The sequence below is a fragment of the Nilaparvata lugens genome, chromosome 14, assembly GCF_014356525.2.
Source record: "Nilaparvata lugens isolate BPH chromosome 14, ASM1435652v1, whole genome shotgun sequence".
Lineage (NCBI taxonomy): Eukaryota > Metazoa > Arthropoda > Insecta > Hemiptera > Delphacidae > Nilaparvata > Nilaparvata lugens.
The window spans coordinates 16,014,153-16,041,246 of NC_052517.1; the positions used below are offsets into that span (position 1 = coordinate 16,014,153).

The 27,094-nt window shown below is 34.5% G+C and overlaps 1 protein-coding gene across 4 annotated transcripts in view; it reads right to left on the reverse strand.

The window, feature by feature from the left end:
• Window positions 1–26,345, reverse strand: part of LOC111061535 (cationic amino acid transporter 2-like) — a 51,771-nt gene extending 25,426 nt beyond the window's left edge. Inside the window, exons 1-9 of one of the 4 annotated variants that reach the window (XM_039440883.1) lie at window positions 26,255–26,321; window positions 23,711–23,791; window positions 10,846–11,077; window positions 9,584–9,712; window positions 6,311–6,466; window positions 5,748–5,852; window positions 4,091–4,252; window positions 2,960–3,084; window positions 1,508–1,605 (exon numbers count right to left, since the gene is read on the reverse strand). In XM_039440883.1, the coding sequence (XP_039296817.1) occupies window positions 1,508–1,605; window positions 2,960–3,084; window positions 4,091–4,252; window positions 5,748–5,852; window positions 6,311–6,466; window positions 9,584–9,712; window positions 10,846–11,077; window positions 23,711–23,743 (1,040 nt within the window). In that variant the 5' untranslated portion in view covers window positions 23,744–23,791; window positions 26,255–26,321. Of the gene's footprint in view, window positions 1–1,507; window positions 1,606–2,959; window positions 3,085–4,090; window positions 4,253–5,747; window positions 5,853–6,310; window positions 6,467–9,583; window positions 9,713–10,845; window positions 11,078–14,697; window positions 14,935–18,178; window positions 19,099–23,710; window positions 23,806–26,254 lie in introns of those variants that run through there. The other 3 variants (XM_039440884.1, XM_039440886.1, XM_039440885.1) reach the window with 3 other exon arrangements.
• Between the last annotated feature and the right edge of the window lie 749 nt (window positions 26,346–27,094).

Sequence of the window (27,094 nt, forward strand, 5' to 3'; positions counted from 1 at the left end):
CACTCGCTCACTCACTGTTTTACTATCCACAGCTGTTTCAGCCAAGGATGAATTATCCTTTTAATGTTGTTCAGCGAGTTTTCCAAAGAATGAGACCTAGTGCAATCGAATCTTTATATCATAAACCTACTATGTTCCAAATTTCGTGAAAATCGTTGGAGCAGTTTTCGAGATCCGTAAAACATAAATAACCAGATATATACAGAAATTGCTCGCTTAATATAATAGGATATTACGAAAATACTATACACAATATATTTATACTGTACACTACTGACCTAACTCACATAATATGACGTATGAACACACCTTAGTTAGTGTGATAAATCAGAAAGCAGTTTCTGTCAGCTATCAAACACAGATGGACCTTACATTTTTGACAGTGTTTTTCTGAGCATTTATCAAGTTTACACCTAGTTGCATCTTTTTTCTATTCAACTATTACAATAAATGCCCAAGTTGATCATAGCACAAATCACCATTCGGAGCAACTTCATATCTGGGTCTCCTGGAAGAGTTGATCATAGCACAAATCACCAATTGGAGCAACTTCATATCTGGGTCTCCTGGAATAGTTGTCTTTTTTGTCAACTATTACAATAAATGCCCAAGTTGATCATAGCACAAATCACCATTTGGAGCAACTTCATATCTGGGTCTCCTGGAAGAGTTGATCATAGCACAAATCTCCAATTGGAGCAACTTCATATCTGGGTCTCCTGGAATAGTTGTCTTTTTTGTCAACTATTACAATAAATGCCCAAGTTGATCATAGCACAAATCACCATTCAGAATAACTCCATATCTGGGTCTCCTGCAAGGCCCTGGTTGAGGCTCTTCAACATTGCTTTGCCAGCCCCTCCTTTTCACAGCAACTGGCTTCCCAGCTGGAATAAAGCCAGCAGCCAGTTCATAATGGAACAAAAGAAGGTCTATCATTTTTCTCTTGGACACTCCCAATAATCTAGCCTGCTCTTTGTACCCAAGCCAGGAGTTGACCATAGACAAATCAAGAGCATGAGAAAACATGCGAATCGCTAACCGCAGAAAGGCAACATGTCCAGTTATATAATTTTATAGGAGAGACGAAAGACTTGATAAAACCTAAACCTGAAACTGCAGTAAATGACAATATATTCAAAACGTCCCCATTACAATGCTTTCTGTTGGACATGTTTCCTTTCTACAGTAAACGATGTATCTTACAAAGAATAGTTGATTTATTGAAAGAAAAAACATTTTTTGAAAAAGTTGGACATGTTTCCTTTCTGCGGTTAGCGATTCATGCAGTGTCCACTTATTGGATTTTTTATGAATCCTATATATACTTATCAGAAAATCGAGTGTATCTACACCCCCCATACTCTTGTTGTATAATTTTACAACTTCTTATTCATCCAGTTTATTTTTTAGCTCAGTGCGGTATTGAAATGGAAGAAATATTGATATAAATTGTAAAAGAAATAAAAATGGAAAAATAGAACGTTTTGGGATGAATTATCCTTACCAAGAGCAAAGGGCACATAGTGCCCCAGTAGTGACCACCCATTTCACCCCAGGCATGTTGGTCTTCTCAAAAGCATAGGGGAAAGGAGCCCTCACACTCTGCAAAAACAAGAGAAACATTTCAAAATTGCAGCAAACTCTGTTTTCATAGTCTACATCACAACAAGCTTGTAATTTATGAGTGAAAATATGATATACCCAACTAAAATTAGAAGCCTACTTTGCTTGTTCCATTTGCCTGATCTAAAACCATTCTTCAATATTGTTATCTATCGCAAACTGATAAAGTTTGTAGAGTGAATATTGATGTTGTGGAACTTTTTCATGATTAAAGAGACTTGAGATATTGTCAAAAAATCCACTCTAATTCAATGAAAATTATTATTTCATAGGAGCATGCTTTCATGTGTGCTCACACATAATTATAATAATTTAATATCATATTAATGTATTCTAACACATTATAATAATTTTTATTAAAATAGGGTTGATTTATTGACAATATCACAAGTCTCTCCAATGATCACAACTGCTTTATTTTCATTGAATGAAAAAGACTAAGAAATTGTCAAAAAACCACAAATTTATTGATACTTAGAAAGACCGGTTTCGGTCATTACACCATTGTCAATCTCTTATAAACTTCAAAAATGTGCTTTATTTTTAATCACTTTTTTTATTGAATATAACGACTAGCAGTCAAATTTATTCAATGTATGAATTAATTGACTTACTGTGACAACGAGATCTCTCGGCAGGTCCGCCATCTTCCCGGTTATATCCACAACGTTTTGCCAACAGATCTTGTTGTTTTGGTAAGTGAATAAATTCATCTATTGAAGAAATTGACTGCTAGTCGTTATATTTAATAAGAGAAAAGTGATCTAAAATGATCTTTATACAACCAAACCATTATCATTCCACAATCAATCTCAGTAATTTATCATAAATTCATCAATTTTAGCAGTTTATGATGGTGTAACAACTGCTGAAGCATGTATAACAAAATTGTTCTTATGATAATTAGTAGGCTACTGGTTTTCACAACAATTTTAATCCATTCTCATTCAATGAATATTGTGTACCATGATTTGAAAATTCTCTCTGAGTCTCCAGATCAATTTCATCGAGACTGAACTGTATTACAATAATAGTTAATTATTAATTGCTTTTTATATACAGAAACCAATAGTAACTTACTCTCATGAGCAGTTTTACAGATTACAGTTTACAGTTTTGTTAGATTACACCCATTAATCTAATAATTATCAAGTGTCTAATTGATTTATTTGTTGAGTTATTTCGAGGTAAACAAATAATAACAATTTATTTCGTAACCAAAACCAGCCATGTCATCAAAGAAGATAAAAATGAGACTAGTGATATTCCTTATAATAGAATCATCGAGTGGATATATAGATAAAAATGGGAATGATATTCTATCGTTTATTACCTGATCAAAGTAGGGCCACATGAGAGTGAGTGATATAGCTACTCCAAGGTATGTGACAACTGCTATGGTTAGAGTCATCAATAAGGCCAGTGGAATCAGTTTTTGAGGGTTTTTCGCTTCTTCACCTGTGATGAATGAATTCAAAATTTAGATTTAAATTCATTCTTATGAGAATAATGGGCATAAAACACTAGACTAAACCTATCCAATGCAAAGTGCAGTTTCGTTTTACTATTCAAATTGGTCACTGAATAATTGTATTAAGTAGTAAGTACCTATTGTAGCCAGTTAAGTATTGTAACTTTAAACATTTCTGTCAAAAATGCAAAATGATAGGTACACCACTAAAATACTACTTACATATACATTGTTTCACTGAAATATTAATAAAATACACTACATTGAATTACTCTACATACTTTGAATAATTTACTAAAATACACTGCTGCATTGCATCACTTTGATAGTAATTATACTACTCCACATCAGTTTGGTTACTGTGTTCCTGTTAAAATATGTGTTGAATGATAGCACCTCAAAAATCTGAATACACTATACTGAAATTTTAATTGTAAACTTCACATGATATTCTGAATTCATTCTAATTTTGAGCCAAGTAGCATCAAATAAATTTGATTATCTACAATGACACTTCAAGAAAATACCTTAGCCAATTCAGTCAGAATACAAATGAAACTTGCACATATATGAACACTAAAGTTCCAAAAACCTCCAAACATTGTTCTGGTAGAAGCCACACTTATCAATTGTCCCAAAATGATAAAAGCAGCAGCTCTCAGCAGTAACTTGGGTTTACAAAAGCCAAAGCTTGACTTTAAGCACCAACCCAGTATCTCTAAATTTCATTGCATTCAATCACTAAATTACAGGGCAGTTCTTATACATTTCATTTCATGTTCCTAAGAGATAATCTACAAGTTTTTTGAGACCCTCCAAAACTATGAGAATTACAAAGCAATTTTCAGTCATAGAACAACTTGAGAGAAATTAAATTTCTATTTTTGCAGCAAATGTGCACTAAAAGAGAACTTTTGAAAAATTAGCTTTTTGCAGTGAATATTATTTTCCCTAAGCAGTAGTGAAAATTTCCCTTTTTGCAGGAGAAATTACCTGTTGTGGCAACACTGTCAAATCCAGTGTATGAGTAGAAGCACTTGGCTGCCCCACTGAATACTCCCAGGAAACCAAAGGGTAGGAAACCCCCTCTACCCCCACTACCATCTGTGGGAAACCCTTCATCAGTAGGGCTGAGAGTCCAGTTTGAGAAATTGGCTGTTGAACAAAATAAATGAATAAAAATATGATAAACCATCATTTATATTTCTATTACATAGAATTACTGATAAACTTTTTATTTTCATTTTATTCATTTCCTAATTTGATGCTTGATAATGAGATAAATACCCGAATGTGCAGTCTCAAGGAGAATGAGAGAGAGAGAGAGAGTACTAGTAATTCTACAGAATGAAACTCCCAAGTAGCCCCATAGAAAATAATTGAAAAATATTGAACTACAGTATCATCATTATTATTTGTATATCACTGCTTCAATTGGAAATGTATCTGATATTTGTTACCTGATGATTATCATGGTGTATAAGTTTTCATGTGAAGAGTTATATTTTCAGAATTGATAGATGAATATGAATGCCATTGATAAAAATAGAAATGTACAAAGATATGTCAAAGCATTCTCCTCAAGTCCTTCAAAAACTTGAGGCTATGGTAGTGAGAAGGTTTCATGTTGAAATAGTTATTTGTGCAACTAGTGCGCAAAGTGACAGTTTGCTGCACCAAAAGAAACGTTTACGCCCTAGCCGTAGGCGAGGGCAGAATGGTTTGTTGAGTGCAGCAGAGGAACTTTGCACACGCATTTCACATTAAATTTTTCCTACAGTTACCATTGAATATGAAAAGTGGGTAATTATGGGTAAAATTGCCTGAAATGCATCAAATGTTTTTCTGTGTAATTTTATTATTGATAAAAACCTTAATTTATCGTCAAATTGAATAAAAATGCTGTCCTTGGTTATAATATCCAATGAATAAGGTGCTCGTTGTGCTTCGTTGCACCTCTGCTCACTAGCAGCCCAGTCACTGTTACCAACTCCATTTTGATTTTGCTGCACTGTTGCTCCATATAACCTACTAACTATTTTGCGTTGCCATGTTGCAAATCTGGAGTGCAGAAAAAATTTTTCCCGCACTAGAGCAGAAAAGTGATTCTTTGCGTTCTGTAATCAGTGCAGCAATGGCCACTTTTCAAGGTAACTGTAGGAAAAATATATTTCAACTCAATTTCATGGATATTCCAATCTGAAGTTTTACAATATCTAACTATTGCTCTAACATTTTTTTTTGGAATGTTTCTCAATAAAGAGATTAACTTTGTAACTTTGTAAGCATTCCTTTAAAATATCTTGAATACTTCTCATTTGACCAATGCTGAGAGCTTGAAGTGAATCTCTCTATAGAGTGAATCTTTTCTCAAATGAAATGACTTTCATATCTGAATTAATATACTTCTCTCTGACATGAATGAATGGATCCATTTCCTTCTCAAAACAAAATTCAAGCATAAATGTATGAATATTCTTTGAAAAGTGACCAATCACTCCTGTTTATTCCAATTCCTACATATCGATAGAAAATTGAATCTAAGAAACTGAAACTTCCTTGCACAATCTTAATAATATCAATAGAAAAATGCAAAAATCATAGTTCCAATCTATTCAAATCTCTAGCAGATAATGAAATGATATCTTACCTTTATATGCACCAGCAACAATCACAATGACAAGAGTGGTGAGATTTATGAATGTGAACAGTTTGTTGAATGTTGATGATATTTCCACACCTCCTGCTACCACACCTGTGAATTGGAAAAGAAGACATGTAAAAATAATGCATCATGGTACATTGTGTGACTAGGTTGCATGTGTTCATGGTTTTGAAATTATAGCTACAAGGCAAGGATTGCTAAGGCTGTGATGTAATACAGAGAGGAAAACATTCTTGTGAAATAATATATTATAATACAATAGAGAAAAAATAGCATAAGAAAGTATTCCATGGTATAGGGCATTGAGAACGTGATGAAGAAGGCAAAGAAGAAGAGAAAGAAGTCAATTTTTTGAAGAATGTATGTATATGAATGTTTTGGTGAAGTATTAATACTGTGTACTGGCACTTGAGAAAGATAACATGATGAAAAGAAGTGCCAAAGGAAATTTAAGCCAAGAAGGAAAAAGCTAACAAAGGAAAAGAAGCACATTTTTGGAAAAATTTATGCATAATATAAAAATGATTTTAAATAGTATTGATACTTACATGAAAAGGAGAACATGATGAAGAAGCCGAAAAAGTCAGGATAAGAAGCCAAGAATGGAATGTTCATTGGAAAATAAGTAGAGAAGAAGGTAGATATTGTATCCCCCACTAGAGCATCAATGTAATTGCTTAGACCTCTTGCTACACATGCTGTACCTATTAACAGAAATCATGAATGAATTAAATGAAATCAATTATTACAAAAATGTATAACTTATAAGATAATCTCTTGCTCACTAGTTCATAAATATATAGGATATATTTTTATAAGCTGGGAGGTATCTAAATCCGTGTACAGACTTGAGCACCACAAACATGCGCATATCATTTTTATCAGCTGATGCTATGCTTATTATATCTGTACCTTAATGTTTCTGTACAAATACAGATATTATCAACTGATGCTTTGCTTGTTATATAAGTATTCTACTGTTTCTGTACAAATACAGATATAATCAACTGATGAAAAGTGAAATTCGCGTCTTCATGGTGCTCAAGTCTGTATGCACCTTCAAAGTTAAACATTGAGAACATGACACAAGCCTACTTCAGACCATAAGCATCATCACAGTTTTTCAATTTATTTATTCCTCATAAATTACAAAATGAATCAATCATCTATACAGTACACTGCAATAATCAAATTAATGTACAAAATGAGATATTAGGAACTACTTTCCCAAAAGAGCAAGCTGGAGCTTGGGGAGGAGAACAAATATTTATTTATTTATTATAGCAAACAATATACAATAGTCGAAAAAGAAAAAACAGGCTATTGCCCGAAACTTCTTCTGTTTCCTAATTTTGTCTAAAATCATCCAACTGAGTAAATATTTTATAAAAGAAAGTAGCCCTGAATTCATATATGTTTTTTATCTATATAAATTTGGGGAGTTTGAACAGATAACCGTCAATTTTTGAAAAAAGTGAATATGAATTTTTTTATATATTATTTAAAGAAATCAAACACAGCACTCGTTTCCTCAAAGTTTTGAATGATATTTTTCAGATTTGGCTACCAAAATTTGGACGATGCAAAGAATATACTGAAGAAGAATATGGATGATTAAATAATATATATTCAATATACTGAACAGATGAAAGTTTAAACATATGTTGGTTTAAACCTGGAATGAAGCGCATTGAAATAAATGCAACCATGCCTTTGTGATCGTAGATTAGCGTTAAAATAGACGGTGCATAATATGAGAACCTTACATTCCCAAGTTTTGCAAATATTCATCAGTCTCAATCCCGGTTGCACAAGAGTCAGTTAAATTTTAAACATAATTAATTTCACGAGAACCAGCAATCAGAGAAGGCCTTTTCGATAAGACATCTCTGATTGGTTCTCGTGGAATTAATCACAATGAAAATTTAACTGGATTTTGTGCAACCGTCTCAAAGATTGTGAATTGTAGGCTACTATTGGCAACTCTATGACCACTTTCAGCCCTGTCTACTCATTCAACCAATGCAATGCCGACGGTCCAAGTTAATCTGTTTAGAAAAGTCTTGCTTGAGACTGGTCAGCATATTACTTCTTGCTAATAACATAAACACCTCCTTTCCAACTAAGGCTGAAAGATTAAACTGTTTACTATCATAAAGTTTTGGGCTGTGCCTGTTGATCCTCCCCAAATTATTTTAAATAATAATTTTGTATCATTGAATCAATAAAATAATAATAAAAATAATAAAGGGCCGGTTTCCGAACTCAGGATTTAGCTAAGTTCTACACTTTGAACTGCTGGATTCAGAAAATTGGCTTTCCAAAACGGGGCTTGGTCATAGTTCACGTTCAAATTAATTTTCGAAAAACCTATAAAAATTAAACACAAAATGATTTTGTTTATTTTGAATTATTTAGGAATGTTTCATTTCGCCAAGGAAAAACGTTTCCAATTTATTATAGAAATAAGAGAATAAAGATTATGATAAAAACTACTACTAAGATAATCCCCGTTTCAGAAAGCCAAATTTCTGATTACAGCTGTTTAAAGTCAAGAACTTAGCTAAATCCTGAGCTCGGAAACCGGCCCTAATGATATAATGATATACTTAGGCGTGGTGGAACTTCCATCAGGGACTCCCCACCCTGAATAAAAGTCATAGGAATATTATTATTTTAGTGGTGGTAACAGAGACCAGGCAACTCTGTTGACCTATCACTTGCACTGACTATAAATTGGCACAGAGGGTCAGAGGTGTATCCCCTCTGTCGTCAGCTCAGCACACCTTCCCACCTGCGTCCTGAACCGGCCCTTAAGACTGTGCAAAGGCTAAAAATAAACTTTCTACTCGTGATATTTTTCAAAGTTTTTCGATTTGTATATCGTCATCAAGCTATCGAAAAGAAAAATAATTCTCAGGAAAACATTTTTTTCTGATCATTACTTTTTGAGATATGAGCGCCTAAAATTTAAATTTTGGGGACAGAACATTTCAAATTCGGTAAGAGATAAATCCATGACATTTAGAGGATACCTTCTTCATGGTATTGTTGATCTAGTAAAACAAAAATTTTCTGAAAATATCAATTTTTGAGAAAGTTATTCAATTTACCAAAAATACCCAAAAATAACTCAAAAGTTATTTCTGGTTATTTTCAGTAAATTGAATAACCATCTTAAAAATTGATATTTTCAGAACATTTTCGTTTACCAGATCAACAATACCATTGTTACCATCAACAATATCCTCTAAGTGCCGGTTGCACAACAGCCGGTTAAATTTTAACCGTGATTAGTTCCACGAGAACCAATCAGAGAAGCCGTCTTATCAAGAAGGCCTTCTCTGATTGGTTCTCGTGAAATTAATCACGGTTAAAATTCAACCGGCTGTTGTGCAACCGGCACTAAATCTCATAGATTTATCTCTTACCGAATTTGAAAATATGTTCTGTCCCAAAAATTTAAATTCTAGGCGCTCATATCTCAAAAAGTAATGATCAGAAAAAAAATGTTTTCCTGAGAATTCTTTTTCATTTCGATGGCTTGATGATATACAAATGGAAAAACTTTGAAAAATATCACGAGTAGAAATTTTATTTCTAGCCTTTGCACAGCCTTAAGGTCACACACCACTCTCTACATCTCAGCTGGGTGCCAGAGGCAATGTTATTAATAAGGGTCATCTACAAGTCATCTACTTGTAGGCCTATTAGGGTCATCTACAAGACCTATGTTCCTGACCTCTCCCTGCAACCATCTCATCAGTCTCCATAACTCCTTTGCACTAACCCTAAGAATATAGATGAAAATGTGAACTGACCTATGACATATTCCAAGCATAGATTCCATCCCACAATGAAGGCCACAAATTCGCCCATTGTGACGTAGCTGTAAACATATGCTGACCCTGCTTTCGGAACTCGGGCTGCAAACTCACCATAGCACAGTGCTGCAAATAAATGAATTAAATATTTCACATATTTTAGTTGAATAGCCTAATTATTCTTCTATATTATATGATAACTAACTGAAAATCTCATTTACTTTATTAATTAATAGCAGGTAACCCGTGCTCCACAAGGGTCTGTTTCAAAATTTGACAGACTGAAAACTTGATTTAATGAAATTTAGAATAATTGAAAATAGGCCTATAACCATCCTTGGTTAATTGAGAATCTATATGCAAAATTTCAAGTTAATTAGTCTAGTAGTTCAGACGTGATGATGCGTCAAACATAATTTTCCTATCCCGTACGTGTATAAGTCAGTTCTTTCCTTTATTATAGTAGCTATAGATAATTGATATATCTTTCAAATCAGTTGAATATTGATTCTTCTATAAATGATAGGTAATTGAAAATCATATTCAAGTTATTAATTAATAATAGCCCAACTAATAGTTAGTAACACTGTACTTTATACTTTAGAGTACAATGGGAAGTAGGGAAGAATACTTTAGAGTATAAAGCAGGATAGAAAGAGATAAGAGGATAGGAGAAGGAGGAATAGGAAGAAATGGGCAGGAGGAGGAATAGGCGGAGGAGAGAGAGAAGCAGGTAGGTGGTAAGAGGGGAGGAGGGTGAGGAGGTGAGTGTGGTCGGAAGAGAAGGAGTGGAGGAAGAGGAGGAGGAGGTGAGGATAGAGGATAAGGACGAGGAGGAGGAGGAGGAGAAGAAGAACGTGGAAGAAATAGGGGAGGAGGTGGAGGAAGGAGTGGTGATGGAGTAGGTGGAGGAGGATTGGGGGAGTAGGAAAAAAGGTGGTGGTGATGAAGGAGAAGGAAAAGAAAGAAGAGGAGGAGAAGAAGGAGAAGGAGGAGGAGGAGGAGGAGGAGGAGAAGAAGGTAAAGGAGGAAGAGGTGAAGGAGGAGGAGGAGTAGGAAGAGGAGGAAATGGGGAGGAGGAGGAGAAGAAGAAGAAGAGGGAGAGGAAGAAAAAGAACAAGAAAAATAGTAGAATAATTATAATTAATTATTAATTATGTATTAATAATTATCATACATAATTATTGTATTTATTATAGAATCACTGATTGTATATTGTTTATGGCAAATAAACCTAATCTATAATGATATTATGTTACCTGAGAGAGTGGCTGCAAATCCAGCAATGAGGAAGGAGAAGGCGACTCCAGGACCGGCTATCTTGGCCACGCTGCCGGCCATGATGTACACGCCCATGCCCAGGGTGGAGGCCACGCCCAGCGCCGTCAGGTCGACCAATCCCAACACGCGACACAAGTCAGACGCCTCGACATAGCTGCTTACCAGTGGCTTCTTACGCGACAGTGTTGTCCACATTGCGGCTAGCACGCTCTGTCCAACAAACATTAATTATACAATCAAGAATAGGCCTACTATGTGCTATGAAAAATTTACAAAAAAACAATAAGCATTGTCAATCAAATACTCTACAATAACAATACAAAAATATGAAGTATGGTACACGTTATGGAAATAGTTCATTTGGATTTATTTCTAATCCAAAGGCGAAGGAGGAGGAGGAGGAGGAGGAGGTGGATGAGAAGGAGGAGGAGTAGGATGAGGAGGAGATGGAGGAGGAGGATGAGAAGGAGGAGGTGGATGAGAAGGAGGAGCAGTAGGAGGAGGAGTAGGAGGTTGGGAGAAGGAGGAGGAGGATGAGAAGGAGGTGGTGGAGAAGGAGGAGGTGGATGAAAAGGAGGAGTAGGAGGAGGAGGAGTAGGAGGAGGAGGAGTAGGAGGAGGAGGAGGAGGAGGAGGAGGAGGAGGAGGATGAGAAGGAGTGGGAGGCGGAGGAGTAGGAGGAGGAGGAGGAGGCTAATTATGGATGGGGTTGAAATCATTAGTAGTGTTAAAGAATGTTTGTAAATTAATATTCTTGAGCAATCACAGATAGCATGTATACAAATGGAGAATAATATAAAAATAGTTATTTACATCAAATTTGAAGTTTTCAAAAAATATCAAATTTTAAAATTTCAAATGAGAAATGTTCAGATTTTTTTCGCTGAGGATGATGCCCACATGAGCTCGTCTAGGCTTGTGCGTGGGTAATGGGGCGGATGATAATGAGAGATGAATGGACCTATACAGTTTTAGGTGGGTTCCGAATCACCAGGAAGCGATTTTACAACTCATCGCATGAATCAGAGCAGTTGGCTCAAGCGGTCACCCTTCCAATAGAATTAGAAATATGCAATACATTTTTAGCAATCAACTCAATTTTTTCGTTCGAATTCAAACTTTTGATCTCATGGACCATTTCTGGTAGATAATCGCCCAATACTAGCCTACTCACTCATAAATAACATTCACAAACCTATTAACGAATTATTACCGTAACGCTGACCTCCAATACTGTAGGCCCACTGAATTGAACCGAACACTTTGTCAATAGACAATAATTTCGTCTGGTACTCTATGTAGTTTCCGGTTGATGACCTCATATATGGAGAATTAGTTAGCAATAGCAAAGTACACTATAATTATCTTTTCCTACAGTTACGTTGAAAAGTGGCCATTGCTGCACTGATTACAGAACGCAAAGAATCACTTTTCCGCTCTAGTGCGGGAAAAATTTTTCTGCACTCCAGATTTGCAACATGGCAACGCAAAATACTTAGTAGGTTATATGGAGCAACAGTGCAGCAAAATCAAAATAAAGTTGGTAACAGTGACTGCTGTGGCTGCTATAGTGAGCAGACGTGCAACCAAGCACAACGCGCTAATTATTATTCATTATATAATTATAACCAAGGACAACGAGGAATTTAGGATTTTAGGATTAAGGTTTTTATCAATAATAAAATTACACAGAAAAACATTTGATGGATTTCAGGCAATTTTACCCATAATTACCCACTTTTCATATCCAATGGTAACTGTAGGAAAAACTTAATGTGAAATACGTGCGCAAAGTTCCTCTGCTGCACTCAAGAAACCATTCCGCCCGAGCCGTTTCTTTCGGTGCAGCAAACTGACACTTTGCGCACTAGTTGCACAAATAACTATTCCCTTCAATGATGTATGAAAAATTCCAGAAAATTCTAATTAAAGAGAGTTTATGCACACAAAACTACGAGTTATAGAGGTTGAAAATAGGCCAGCGCTCGAAATCACTTTGAATTAGCAAAGGGACCAAAATAGTACATCGCTTTTCTACAGATTATAGATGTAAGGAGACCGAGCTCCCACAACGAATTATAAAATATTACGAATAGTAGGCCTCCAAAATATCGAGGCTCCACTCTACTTTTGAATCACGAAATTCATTACGGATCTCCAAAAATAAAACACAAATTCTGTTCATATTTTTCTTATGTTTCTATGTCTATATGTTTTTCTTTTGAATATTACTTCTATCAGAATTATTATGGAGTGTCGTAATAAAGTAGGATTTCCATATTAAAAAACGGGGAGTAACAGGGAGAAACCTCTGTTTCCTCCCAATAATATAGTGTCTAGATCAATTCTATTCGACCTATAGGCTCAGTTATTTTTCAATTATGTTCTTCATTTCATGATAATATTGATTATGTTCGTCAATGTCAAGTCAAGACAAAATGAATTGAAATTTTCGACATTCTAGAATCCTTTCGGTTTTAAAAGAGAAGTGGGTGATGGAAGCAAGAAAATTGCTCAATAATAATTTATTCAATTGTCCACAGTGAACATATTTTGGCCTCTCTAAGGAGTATCAAAGGTATAGTGAGGTCCACGTTATAATGACAGTGGAGGAAGATTAGAGAACAACGTTGCCAATCCTCTATCTTCTATAGATGGTGGATGATACAGGTTTAGTGATGTAATATTAACTGTTCATTCTCGTTCAAAATAATCAATTATATTTTATTCAGCAAGAAATTATATTTTTCAATAATTTCATAATGAATTTTCATAATTAAGATGAAATATTTTGTTAATTAATGATCAATTCTACATTGTTAAAAGACGATCTGGCAACAGAGCAAAGCGAGAAAGAGATAGCGCTATCCGCTTTGTTGAATGATAGACAAAGATAGCAATACCATTGCTAATCAAATACTGCTATTATAACATGGACCTCACTATAGAAGAGAGCGGATTTATATCTTAAGCTGCGTACAGATATATGCGCCTCCAACCCGCTCCGCGCACGCTCCGCCCTCGATCCGCCATCGCACCGCAATCTCTCCGCCCCCGCACTGTACTCGCACCGATTATGAACGTTACGGGAGATGTTAGCTCTTTTCGCGTTCCACTCTTGCTCCCCGGTCGATCATCAATCGTTCTGCTCGAGTGACGTTCGGTTGCGGAGCAGAGCGAAAGTCTGTATGCACCTTTATTGAGAAATTTATATAGCTTATGGTATCGTTGTTAACGTTGAACGGAAATAAATTCAGTCTTATAAAATTATGAATTCTAACAGCCTCACCTCGAAATACAAACTCTGAAAGTAAATTGTTGAAAATCAAACAATCTATTCCAAATAGATTGTAAACCTTTCTACAAATAAACCCAGTATATCCAATCTATACTTTTGAGTCCTTTTTCTATAGTGAGGTCTACGTTATGATGGCAGTGTTTGATTAACAATATTAATTGCTATCCTTGTCTATCATTCAACAAAGCGGATAGCGCTATCACTTTATCGCTTTGCTCTGTTGCCAGATCGTCTTTTAAACAATGTGGAAATATAATTGTATAACAAAATTATTAATTAATCTTGATCATGAAAATCCATTATGAAATCATTGAAAAATACAATTTCTAGCTTGATAAAATATAAATTTATCATTTTAAACGAGAATGAACAGTTAATAAAGCGGTATCAGTCACCCTCCATAGAAGGCAACAAGACAGAGGGTCGGCGACGTTGTTCTCCTTTCTTTCTCCACTGCCATTATAACGTGGACCTCATTATAGTGTACAACAAATAAATTATAGAAACGTCAGAAATTATACGGTTCAACTCACCTTACAATAAACAGAAAATCACAAACTTGAATTATAATTGTAAAATTTCTTTAAATTTAAAACTGTCATTGAAGTCGCGTCATGATAAAACAAAGTCCTCACAAAAATCAATATCTCAAAATTCACAACGATCTATCTCACAGTCAAAATAAGTTGTAGACAGAAATATCACCAAAATACCAAACAAGGTCTTCTACATTGTCCTACTCAAGCTCTATTGGAGAAAAATCGATTTGTTTTCTAATAATTTATTAAAAGATAATCTTGCCTCGCGTTTTCTTTCAAGTACCACTTGAAAGTCGAGTATACTTGAATAGGTGACATGTTCACTTATTTTTGTTACATCATGAGAGAAATTTTTATTGGACAAAAAATTCCTGAGCAGAAGTATATGGCAAGTTTCGTAAGAAATTTAGAGTGCCAGTAGTTTGCAGATTACAACTTTGTTAAACTTGAAAAATTGTAATAACTATTCATTGAGATTCACGTTATATAGTCAGCATCTGATTAGCATTGTTTGCTATCCTTGTCTGTCGCAGATAGCTCCATCATTTTCCAACTCTGCACCGTTGCCAAATCGTTTGTAGGCTATGTAGAGATATGATGAACTAACAGGAAATTTTATCTCAATCATGAAAATTTATTATTAACTGGCTCGCTTCCTCGCCATATCCGTCTAGCCAGGGGGCACCGCCCCCTGGACCCCCGACTGGATCGTCCAAAAATGAGATCAGCGGGCTCGCTCCACTCGCCTGCATTTTTCATTTGAGCATGCTTCATTCCATCAGAAAATCAAAGTTTTTCCTGATCTCGAAAATTTGAAAAAACGTGGTAAAAACATCTGTTACCTGTCTCTTTGGCGTTTTTTCAAATTCCTTCTAACACAACATTATTACACCCTAGCTTAGCTTCTGTACTAAAATTGAACAATTATTCTGTTCATTTGTTCTCGATAAATCTGAGAGAAAGCAAAAAACCGCTGATTTTGGGCGTATCTTTGCAAATTTTTTCAAATCCGTTCTTAGTGCGCCTCTAAAGGGCCAACTGAACACACCTACCAAATTTGAACGTTTTTGGTCCGGTAGATTTTTAGTTCTGCGAGTGAGTGAGTCAGTCAGTCAGTGAGTGAGTGCCATTTCGCTTCTAGGCCTATATATAGAATATAATGTAGACCTAATAAAGGAAAAGAATCGTCTTACACAATGTACGGGATAGAAAGTTCACGAATGATGCACCATCACGTCTGAACTACTGGGCTGATTAACTTGAAATTTTGCATATAGATTCTTAATTTACAGAGGATAGTTATATGCCTATTTCAATTCTTCAAGATTTCATTATGTCAAGTTTTAAAATAATAAAATAATAATAATATCGAGTGCCTGGCTGGCTCAGGTCTGGTGTCAGAGTTTTCAGGTCGCCACTGATCAATTTCAGGGCCTCTGACATGACCTAACGACTGCTTTTTAGGCAGCCGGGACCGACGGAATAACGTGTCCAAAAGTTTAAAAATATACCATTGTGGAGCACGGGTTTCCTGCTAGTCTATAATACAATAAAGGAAAGAACTGGCTTACACACTTAATACACTTTACTTATACGGGATAGGAAATTCACGAAAGGAATAGGAAATTCATGTTTCAACTACTCAACTCATTAACTTGAAATTTTGCATATAGATTCTTAATGTATCTAGTATGGTTAAGGCCTATTTCAAATCCGTCAAGATTTCAGTAGATCAAGTTTTTAATTAGACCCTTACAGAGTACATAGAGAAACAATATCGTAAGTAGATATCCCATGGTATAGGGCGATAATGTCGCAACTTTTACTGTTATCTCAAGTCGATTACTATCGATTATTGTAGATTTTTACTGTTTTGGCCGGGTGAGAGTGTATGAACGGCACAATATGAGAGACTACCAGCGTCACACAGCTTATTTGGAAAGAAATACGTGGACTGTCGGCTTGAGATAACAGTAAAAGTTGCGACATTATCGCCCTTTACCATGGGATATCTACTTAAGCTATTGTTTCTCTATGGTACGGGTCAACTGCTAGTTAATAATAATTCTAAATCTAATTTGAATTAAATACGGTAATAATAATAATCAGATGCTGACATTAGAACGTGAATCTTACTCTATAGATTCCAAATGTTGGTGATTCGGAAAACACCTGAAACTATAATATATAAATATGTTATGCATTGAACTCACCATAAGAATTTCCGAAATAGTATAAGCTGAATAAGCCTCGGGTGGACTCCAATGCCACCAATCCACTCACAATATTGAAGTTTACAATCACACTTTCTTCAAACGAAATATGTCTAATATATATTCTTCAAATTCTATTAAATAATTAAGATTTTCAAAGAATAATGAGTTACAAGGGAAAAAAGCATACAGAAATAAACTGATAAATGAACTAGCATTATAATATAGGCTGATGGAATGAAGGGTCGGTTTCCAAGCTCGGGATTCAGCTAAGTTCTAGTAGACTTTAAATAGCTGGACTCAGAAATTGGCTTCCCGAAACGGGGCGTAGTCGTAGCCGGCGCCTATAGTGAGGTCCACGTTATAATGACAGTATTTGATCAACTTTGGTTTTGCTATCCTTCTCTATCATTCGACAAAGCCGGTGATACTATGCTTTTCTAGGTCCACAACGATGACAATTATGTTTTTGACAGTGTAGAAATATAATTAATTAATGCAGAGAATTGGCATCGCTATTCTCCTATCTTCATCCACTGCCACTATAACGTGGACCTCACTATAGAAAATTGAACACAAAATATAAAATAAAGAGAAAATATTGTAAAGTTTCAGCAATTCTGAATTGTTCAGGAATGTTTAATTTCGTCAAGAAAAAACGTTTCCAATTAATTATAGAAAAGATTATCATAAAAACTACGACAACGCCCCGTTTCTGAAAGTCAATTTTCAGACTCGCGCTGTTAACCTCCCGGTTACTCACACGAGTAGTCGCGTGTTGCATTTTTTACAACATCCAATTTTCCAAGTGTTATGTACTTCGTTCACTGTCATGTTAATTTATTCTATAATTACTTTTCCATCTTCTTGGATTATTTCACGCCTATGAACATTTGGATGATTACCATTCCATCCCAATAAGGTACATCAAGCAAAGCCATCAATTCTGTGTTATTGGTTCGTTTACAGTCCCCGTTTCCCTATCTTATGCACTGTCGCGACTAAATGGCACCTAAAGACTGAACCATTGCTCGGTTGATACTGCGACTCAGTGGAGTGATAGGGGGAAAGTTTTGGAATGCATAGGTGACTCATTCACTGACACCACCCCATTCAATAGTTTTGTGCAGCAAAAAACTGACACTGTTGTACTTTTTACAACAGCGCGACTGCCGGAAGGTTAAAAGTGTAGAACTTAGCCTAAATCCCGTGCTCGGAAACCGGACCTAAAACTATATAAATTTGATATGCATTGAACTCACCGTGAGAATTTCCGAAATAGTATATAAGCTGAATAAGCCTCGGGTAGATTCCAATAATTACACTAACAATATTGCAGTTTTCATTCACACTTTTTTCAAACGAAAGACTGTAATATATTTCCTAAATTCTATTGAAATTAGAAAATGATTAAGATCTTCACAGAAAAAATGAATTTACAATAAAAATGAACACACAGGGATACACTGAATAAGAGAACTGGATTTATAATGTATAGGCTGATAGAATTGAGTCTACTGCAATGGTGAAGTAAATAGGCTACACAAGAATAATATAAGTTCACAAGAAAAATAAGTTGACAGGGATAGGTAGCCTAAGCTCACTAGAACAGTTGACTTGACAGGAATTGAAAGGTCACAAAAAAGGTCACCAAGTTCACTATAGAGTTAAAAGTTTACAAGAAAATTAAGTTAACAGAGAAACATGGAAGAAGAAAACTAGAATTAGAGGCTAAGTGGGTAAGTAGGCTACAGAGGAATGATTCAAGTTCATAAGAAAAATGAGCTCTCACAAGGATTCACAGGAAAAGAGAACTAGAATATTATAGGCTAAGTGGGGAAGTGTGTGAGTAGGTTACACAGGAATAATATATAAGTTCACAAGTGAAATAAGCTCACAGGGATATAGGTATAAGTTCACTAAAATAGTTGACCTTAAAGGAATTGAAATTTTACAAAAAAGGTGACCAAGTTCACTAGAGTTGAAAGTTTACAAGAAAATAAGCTCACAGACTAAATAAGTTCACTAGAATGCGAAAACTTCAGAAGACTTTAAAGTTGCAAACAATATGCAGTAACTAATATTGAAAACTAGGCACAATTCACAAACTTTTAGCAAGATCAAGATTAGACCTGGACTATAAGGCTACAACTGAAGCAATAAAAGTAACAAATTTCAATTCTATCTGAAAGATTAGACAGAGATTCATAAATCATTCTTATCACAACATTATTAGAATTTTCCAAATTCTTAATGAGTTTCATTATGAATGATTCACCTCATTTCTCTGATGTTCATTCAAAACTGTCAGTATTTCGTAGATATAACAAGATCGACACTTCCCATTCAATCAATAGAAATTTCCAGATTATTAGTGCGTGTCATTAAAATTATATTCACATAAGCGGTACTCAATTATTGTAAAATTCACATTAAATTATCAGTATATTTTGTATACGAAAGATGGAAATCGCCCCATTCAGCTAATGCCAACAGTTTGAGTGATTCAGATTGAATAGTAAATATAATCAAGATATGGGAGTCTTATCTTTACAATTTCAAAATCAATAAAAGACCAGAGAATAATCTGACGCAATCCTGCTCGCTTTGTTTGGCTACTCTGTACTTAATTTTGTACCAAACAATTATTATTGAGTGAATAAATGTTCAGATGGAAATTAATTGAGAGTTGCATTTGTTCAAATGCTGACAAATGAAACCTTTTTTAAATACAGCATTTAATTATTGGAAATTTGTTTAATAATAATATTATTGCATAAATGTTGTTCTATTGTCTTGTTGTCTGATTGTTCTATTATTATTTAATTATTCTCTTTCATTTTTGGTTTTTCACAGACGTTCTTTCTCTCTTTATTCTTTCTTATTATTATTTTTATCTATTATCATTAATTCTATTTTGTTTAATTCTTTATTCTTTCTTGATTCATACAAGTACATCATCAAAAATGATTGGGAGAGAAAAAATAAGGTAACCTTGTGCTATTCCTCTCCCAAATTTAGATAAGGTTTACATACATTTACAATACAAACATTTACACAGTCATAGTCCGGAATAGGCTAAGGGCCGGTTTCCGAGCTCGGGATTTGGTCAAGTTCTAGATTTGAAACAGCTGTGTCAGAAAATTGGCTTTCCATATCGTAGTCTGAATTTTTATGACAGTAGTCCCAGTTTTTATTTTCTCATTTCTATAATAGTTCCTACTAAACCTTCATTGATCAGAAGACAGCTAATAATTTACACAAGCAGTAAACTGATCAATGCAATACCGGTACCTTTTGACTTGGATTTCAAAATTAGTAAAAAGAGCGTCAATGAGTGGATTAAGAGGGAATATTCCTTTACCTTAAATATAGCAATTTAATTAAGATTATTTTATTTTCATTTTATAGTCTTTTCTCTGCACAATATTTGTTTGATTTTTTATGATTCTGCTGTTGTAAGATTTTGTAATTATTAGTTAAATTTAACTTTAACTTTCTGCATTATTTCGAAATATTATGTTTTTCTTTTACTGTTTTGCAACTCTCACCAGCGGGCAAAGATTTTCTTTTTGCTGCTGATGCCTAGGTTGTATATTTTATTTTAATTTTTTCCAAGTATATGTATGAGTAATTATGCTTATTTATGTATATTTTTAATGATATATTATAAGTATTTTGTAATATGTTTTGAAATATTCTAATTGGCAATAAATTGGAAACGTTTTTCCTTGACGAAATTAAACATTCCTAAATGATTCAAAATAGCTGAAACTTCAACTATTTTCTCTTTATTTTATTTTGTATTCAATTTTCTATTTTTCTAAATTTAATTCAATCGTGACTTCGACTACGCCACGTTTGGGAAAGACAATTTTCCGACTCCAGCTGTTTAAAGAACTTATAGCTAAATCCCGAGCTCAGAAACCGGTCCTTAAGTCTTGTAGTTGTTTACTTTACAAAATTTCAGTTCATAATTATTTTCACAAAGTAGATTTTCAAATTAGGATGCTTCAAAACCAAACAGAAGGAAATTCCACATTATTATCACTAAAATATTCACATATTAAAAAATAATTTTTGATTAATTATTAATAATTTTCAATTAATGATTGTTCTAACAATCAATTATTATTATTATGGTTATGATAAGGTACTTCAGTGATTATTTGTATTCTTTTATATTGAATGTATATTTCTTTTATTATTTTTATCTTCTAATATTTCAAATGATATAATGTGTGTTGAAAATATTGTATTGTGTGTAGGAGGCAAAATGGATTTCAGCCTGTTGTCTCCATATGATGAAAATTATTATTATCTTCATTTTTCATCACATTGCTATGTGAGTTTTTCATCAAAAGCAGATGAAATATGACAAGACTTATATAGAAATATGACAGATGAAATATGACGGTCTATGACAAGACTTTGATGAATTATTCTGCTGCTATGGTTAAGTCCATGTTTTAATGGCAGTGGAGAAAGATAGGAGATCAACGTTGCCGATCCTCTGTCTTGTCAATGCCTTCTATAGACGGTAGCTGATACAGGTTTATTGATGTAATATTATAACTCTTCATTATCGTTTAAAATGATCAATTATATTTTATTTTTCAATAATTTCGTAATGAATGTTCATAATTAAGATGGAATATTTTGTTAATTAATATTATTAATTCCACATTGTTAGAAGACGATCTGGCAACAGAGCAAGGCGAGAAAGAGATAGTGTTATCCGCTTTATTGAATGATAGACAAGGATAGCAATACCATTGCTAATCAAACACTGTCGTTATAACGTGGAACTCACTATATAGGTTTAAGAATGCCCTAACCATTGATACAGTGTTGAGCATTACTGTCTTCTGCATTAAGAGTAGATCGTGTTTTTTGGAGACACCCAGATGACTTAGGTTTGTCATTATCATTCTCTCTTTTATCTCCATCTTCATGGGTCATAATAAGGTGTCATTGGCTTATTTAGCAAAATGTCACCCTTTCTATCTTGGTGTATTGGGAAAACTTCTTACCAGAAATGTTGCGCAGAGTATGACAGCTTTCTGCATTGAATTTTGCACCCATAAAGGGGCAGTCTCAAACTGTGCAACCTTTCTGGCAGGAAACTAAAATAACTCTACTAAAAGTTATATTTGGCCATTTTCAGTAAATTGAATAACTATCTTAAAAATTCATATTCTCAGGGAATTTTTGTTTTACTAGATCAACAATACCATGAAGAATCCATCCTCTAAGTCTCATGGATTTATCTCTTACCGAATTTGGAATGTTCTGTCCCAAAAATTTAAACTTTGTGCGCTCATATCTCAAAAAATAATGATAGGAAAAAATGTTTTCCCGAGAAAACTTTTTAATTTTTATAGCTTGATGATAACTTTAAAAAATATCACCAGTAAAAAGTTTATTTTTCGCCTTTGCATAGCCTTAAAGGCACTATCATCACTCTCTCTTGCTTCGACATATCCTTTATCTCCCTGCCAAAGGCAAATATTTAAGCAGTTTTATTATAATAAAATAGTCAACAAATAAGCCCAATTCAAAGTGTAATTATGTGTCTTTTGTTGAATTACGATTATGAGAAAATACTTTCAATAATGACTTAATGATTGAAAAAAATTGGAGTTGAGAGCTGCGTAGAAATAGTTTCTTATCTTAAATGAAAATTCATTCAAATGCAAGAATTCAGTTTTAATTATTTCATTCCAGCTGCGTAGAAGTGAAATCAATTACAAATTGTCAGCATTGGTTAAATGGGGGGGCGTTGGTGACTTTATAAGGAGTGCTCTGACAGTTCAACCTTATCTATCTATAATTAAGGAATAAAGAGCTGGCTCATATACGTAGTAGATAGGAAATTCACGAATGACGCATCATCACGTCTCTACTACTCAACTGATAGCTTGAAATTTTGCTTATAGATTCTTAATGTACCGAGGATGGTTAAAGACCTATTTGAAATCCTTCAAGATTTCAGTGGGTCAAGTTTTCAGTTTGTCAAGTTTTTAAATAGACCCTTGCGGAGCACGGGTTACCTGCTATAGTCTGTCCAAACTGCCGTGAGCCCTGAAAGATTAAGCCGACCCTCTCTCCCCCACGCGCAGGCACACACGCCTGGCCTACCTGCGCCATTGATATACTATGCATACTACGTAATATACAGGTAGACAGACCGTCCCTTTACTCACACACACAGAAGGAGACTGCGCTTGTGTGTGTGAGTAGTGGGAGGGTCGGCCTAGTCATTCAGAGCTCTTGCCTGTTTGGACAGAGTATAGTTTTTGATATTCACAAGAGTAATGTTTACAATACAATTCGAATCTAGATATAGACAAAAATTCGAACAAAATTTGTATGAATATTTTATTTGAGAAGTTTAAAAATTTGTTGGAATAAGGTTGTATAATTTGAATTATCTGAGTGTATTTTACTTAAAATATGAACCAAGAAAATTTGTCACCCATATCCTGACAAGGCCGGAAAACCAAAAAGGGCAGATTATAGGTTGACCATGTTTATTTAAATAAAAAGTTGGAGAGCTCATAATATATAAACAACAACAAAATGAATGAAGAAAGAGAACAAGTAAAACAGAGAAGAAGAAGAAGACGACGAAGACAGAAGGAAGAAAAAGAAGATTATTACAATGATTAATTCAAAATGAATATATTACAAATTTGGTTTTCAAATCACCATATAATTGTTTGCAATTGAAACATATTATAAACCTGAGAAAAAGTATAAGAGAAATATTAAATTTGTTTTGCTCAACTCACCTTGACTTTATCCAGCATGTTATCGTATTTCATCCAATGTCCGATTCTTCTATAGAAAAACGCATTCAATCATCCAAAAACCTGAAAATGGTCAACTGTAATAAAAATATTCTCTCAATAAATAATAAAATTCAAATTATAAAATGAAAAATATTAGAACATATAAGACTAGGGTAGTCTGTATTGAAAAGTCTTTACAATAATTAGTGTCTATTTTTGTGGCATATATTTTGAACAATATGGAATGAATAAAAAAAATCTGGTGTGGGGCGCACTCACACAACTTTCCTTGCCATTATGAAAATTTATCACCTGACGCTATAGTGTACACGCGCATCTCAAGTTCAAAGATCTGCCAGCTGGTGACAGGACAATAACGCTGGAGACACACGAAGTCTGACATCTCTTCATAGTGAATGATTCAATAGAATCAATCAACCGTTTGCATTATTGAATAAACACATTTTCTCGAATTTCGAGCTTATTTCCAATTCTAGGTGGAAATGTCACTGAACATTAATTGTAGAGATTTTTATGCTCAATCTTTTCCACTTGAAATTTTTTGTTTAAATTGTATCTGAAGCCTGATAATTGGGAATCTAAAATCACACTTTGCATTGATGGGGCGTAGCTCCTGAAATTTTTACAGATATGGGACTTGTGGCAGTTACTAGAGCTTATCAATGACTATTCTAGGTATGAATTTAATCGGAATCGTTGAAGCCGTTTTCGAGAAAATTGCGAAAAGCCCTGTTTTTGACATAATTTTCGCCATTTTAGCCGCCATCTTGGATTGTATCTGATCGAAATTGTTCGTGTCGGATCCTTATATTGTAAGGACCTTAAGTTCCAAATTTCTAGTCATTCCGTTAATTGGGAGATGAGATATCGTGTACACAGACGCACATACACACACACACACACACACACACACACACACACACACACACACACACACACACACAAAGGACCTTGAAACGTATAGAAATTTAGAAATTGGGGTACCTTATTTTTTTTCGGAAAGCAATAATTTCCTTTCCTATGGTAATATGGCAAGGAAAGTAAAAATGTTTGATGTGTTTATTCATATTTATACTATTACCTATTTGGAATAACATTTTTTAGTGTTTATGTTTTTGCTTTTGATACGTTTTCATTTCCATATCATGCTAGTCCAATGGATTATAATATTTCCATATTATTGTCGATTCCATTAAATCATTCACTATGAAGAGATAGCAGACCTCGTGTGTCTTCAGCGTTATTGCTCTGTCACCGTCTGGCTCAAATCTTTGAATAGTAGACTTGAGATGCGCGTAAGCACTAGCGTCAGGTGATCAATTTTCATAACGACAAGGAAAGTTGTGTTAGTGCACCACACCAGTTTTTTTGGGTAACTACTAACTTATATTTCTATAATAATCAATATAATTTGTGTAACAAGGTATATCAATGAGGATTTTTCTCATAAACTTAAGGCCGTTCAGTCTGTGCTAGCGGTCGTGGGCTGGAATCACGCCGGTGGGCATGGACGTTTGATCATCCCATCAAATCAAAACATTGTTTTTAATAATTGTCGTTCAAGCATTGGTAGCTCAAAATTATCATATTTCAACAATTAATAGATACTATTATACCTATACTATTGAACAATTCAACCACGATATTATTTGCCTCCAAAAAAAGTAGAATTATAGTGAGGTCCACGTTATAATGGCAGTGGAGAAAGATAGGAGATCAACGTTGCCGATCCTCCGTCTTGTCAATGCCTTCTATAGACGGTAGCTGATACACATGCTTATTGATATGATATAAACTGTTCACTCTCGGTTTAAATAATCAATTATATTTTATTACGCAAAAAATAATATTTTTATTAATTTCAAAATTAAGATGAAATATGTTGATTAATTATTAATTCTACATTGTTAAAAGACGATCTGGTAACAGAGCAAAGCGAGAAGGAGATAGCACTACCTGCTTTGTTGAATGATAGACAAGGATAGCAATACCACTGCTGATCAAACACTGCCATTATAACGTGGACCTCACTATAAGCCTATAGTGAGGTCCACGTTATAATGACAGTATTTGATCAACTTTGGTTTTGCTATCCTTGTCTATCATTCGACAAAGCCGGTGGTACTATCCTTTTCTAGATTCACAACGATGCCAATTATATTTTTAACAGTGTAGAAATATAATTAATCAATGCAGAGAATCGGAATCGCTATCCTTCTATCTTTATCCACTGCCATTATAACGTGGACCTCACTATAACGGTTAGTATTGTAATGTAACATCATATCATTAGCATAGCTAATGTTTTCTAAATAACTATTTTCTTATATATTTATTTATTCAATAATTTAGCATTACACAACTTCCAGAAGAGTTTCCTATGGGAAATCAGTGAAATTTGAAAATAACTTTAAAGAATCTGTGAAGATAACTTGAACTGTTTTCTTTTTATGATAAGTCTGTGAAAATATTAATTTTTGCAGTGGGCCTAAATTATAAAGAAAAGTGAAGTAACCCACTTACCCTTTGAATTATTTCAAATATTTGTTAATGTTGAAACATTAAAACACACAGTAGAATATAAACAGGCGAGCGCACGAATTGTTTGTTGTTTGATAAAGTTTTGAATAGTAATAAGCGTATCTATAAATCTATTAATAGTTTTAAGTACACGGTTAATAGTTGAAGCGACTATGCCAGCCAATATATTGGCCACTGGTTTTGTTCGAGTCTGCGCTTTACAATCTTTAGGAGGTGGAGGAGGAGGAGGAGGAGGAGGAGGAGGAGAAGATGGATGAGTATGAGAAGGAGGAGGAGAATGGAGGAGGAGGAAGAGCTGAAATTGGTAAACGGAGAAGAGGTGGAAGAAGAAAGATAAACAAACACTTTTCTGGTGGAAGAGGAGGAGGAGTAGGAGGAGGTGGAAGAGCTGAAAGTGGTGAATGGAGAAGAAGCTGAGGAGTAATAAAACATGGTTGAAGAAGAAAGTAAACAAACAATTTTTGGAGGAGGATAAGGAGGAGGAGGAAGAGCTGAAAGTGGTGAACGGAGAAGAGGCGAAAGTGGAATAAGAAGAGGTGAAAGAAGAAAACAAACACTTTTCTGGAGGAGGTTAAGGAGGGGAATTCGAAGACGTGGAAGAGAAATGAACAAACACATTTGTAGAGAAAATAAGGAGAAATATGAAGTAATAGAAAATGAGAAGGAATGAGAGGAAATGCAGAACGAGAAAAAGGAATGGAGAGAGAAGGAGGATGATGATGGGTAGGAGGAGGAGAAGGAGGAGGAAGAAGAAGAGCTGAAAGGGGAAGATGATTGATAGGGTGAGGTGTAGGAAGAGGGTAAAGGTGAAGAAATAGAAGA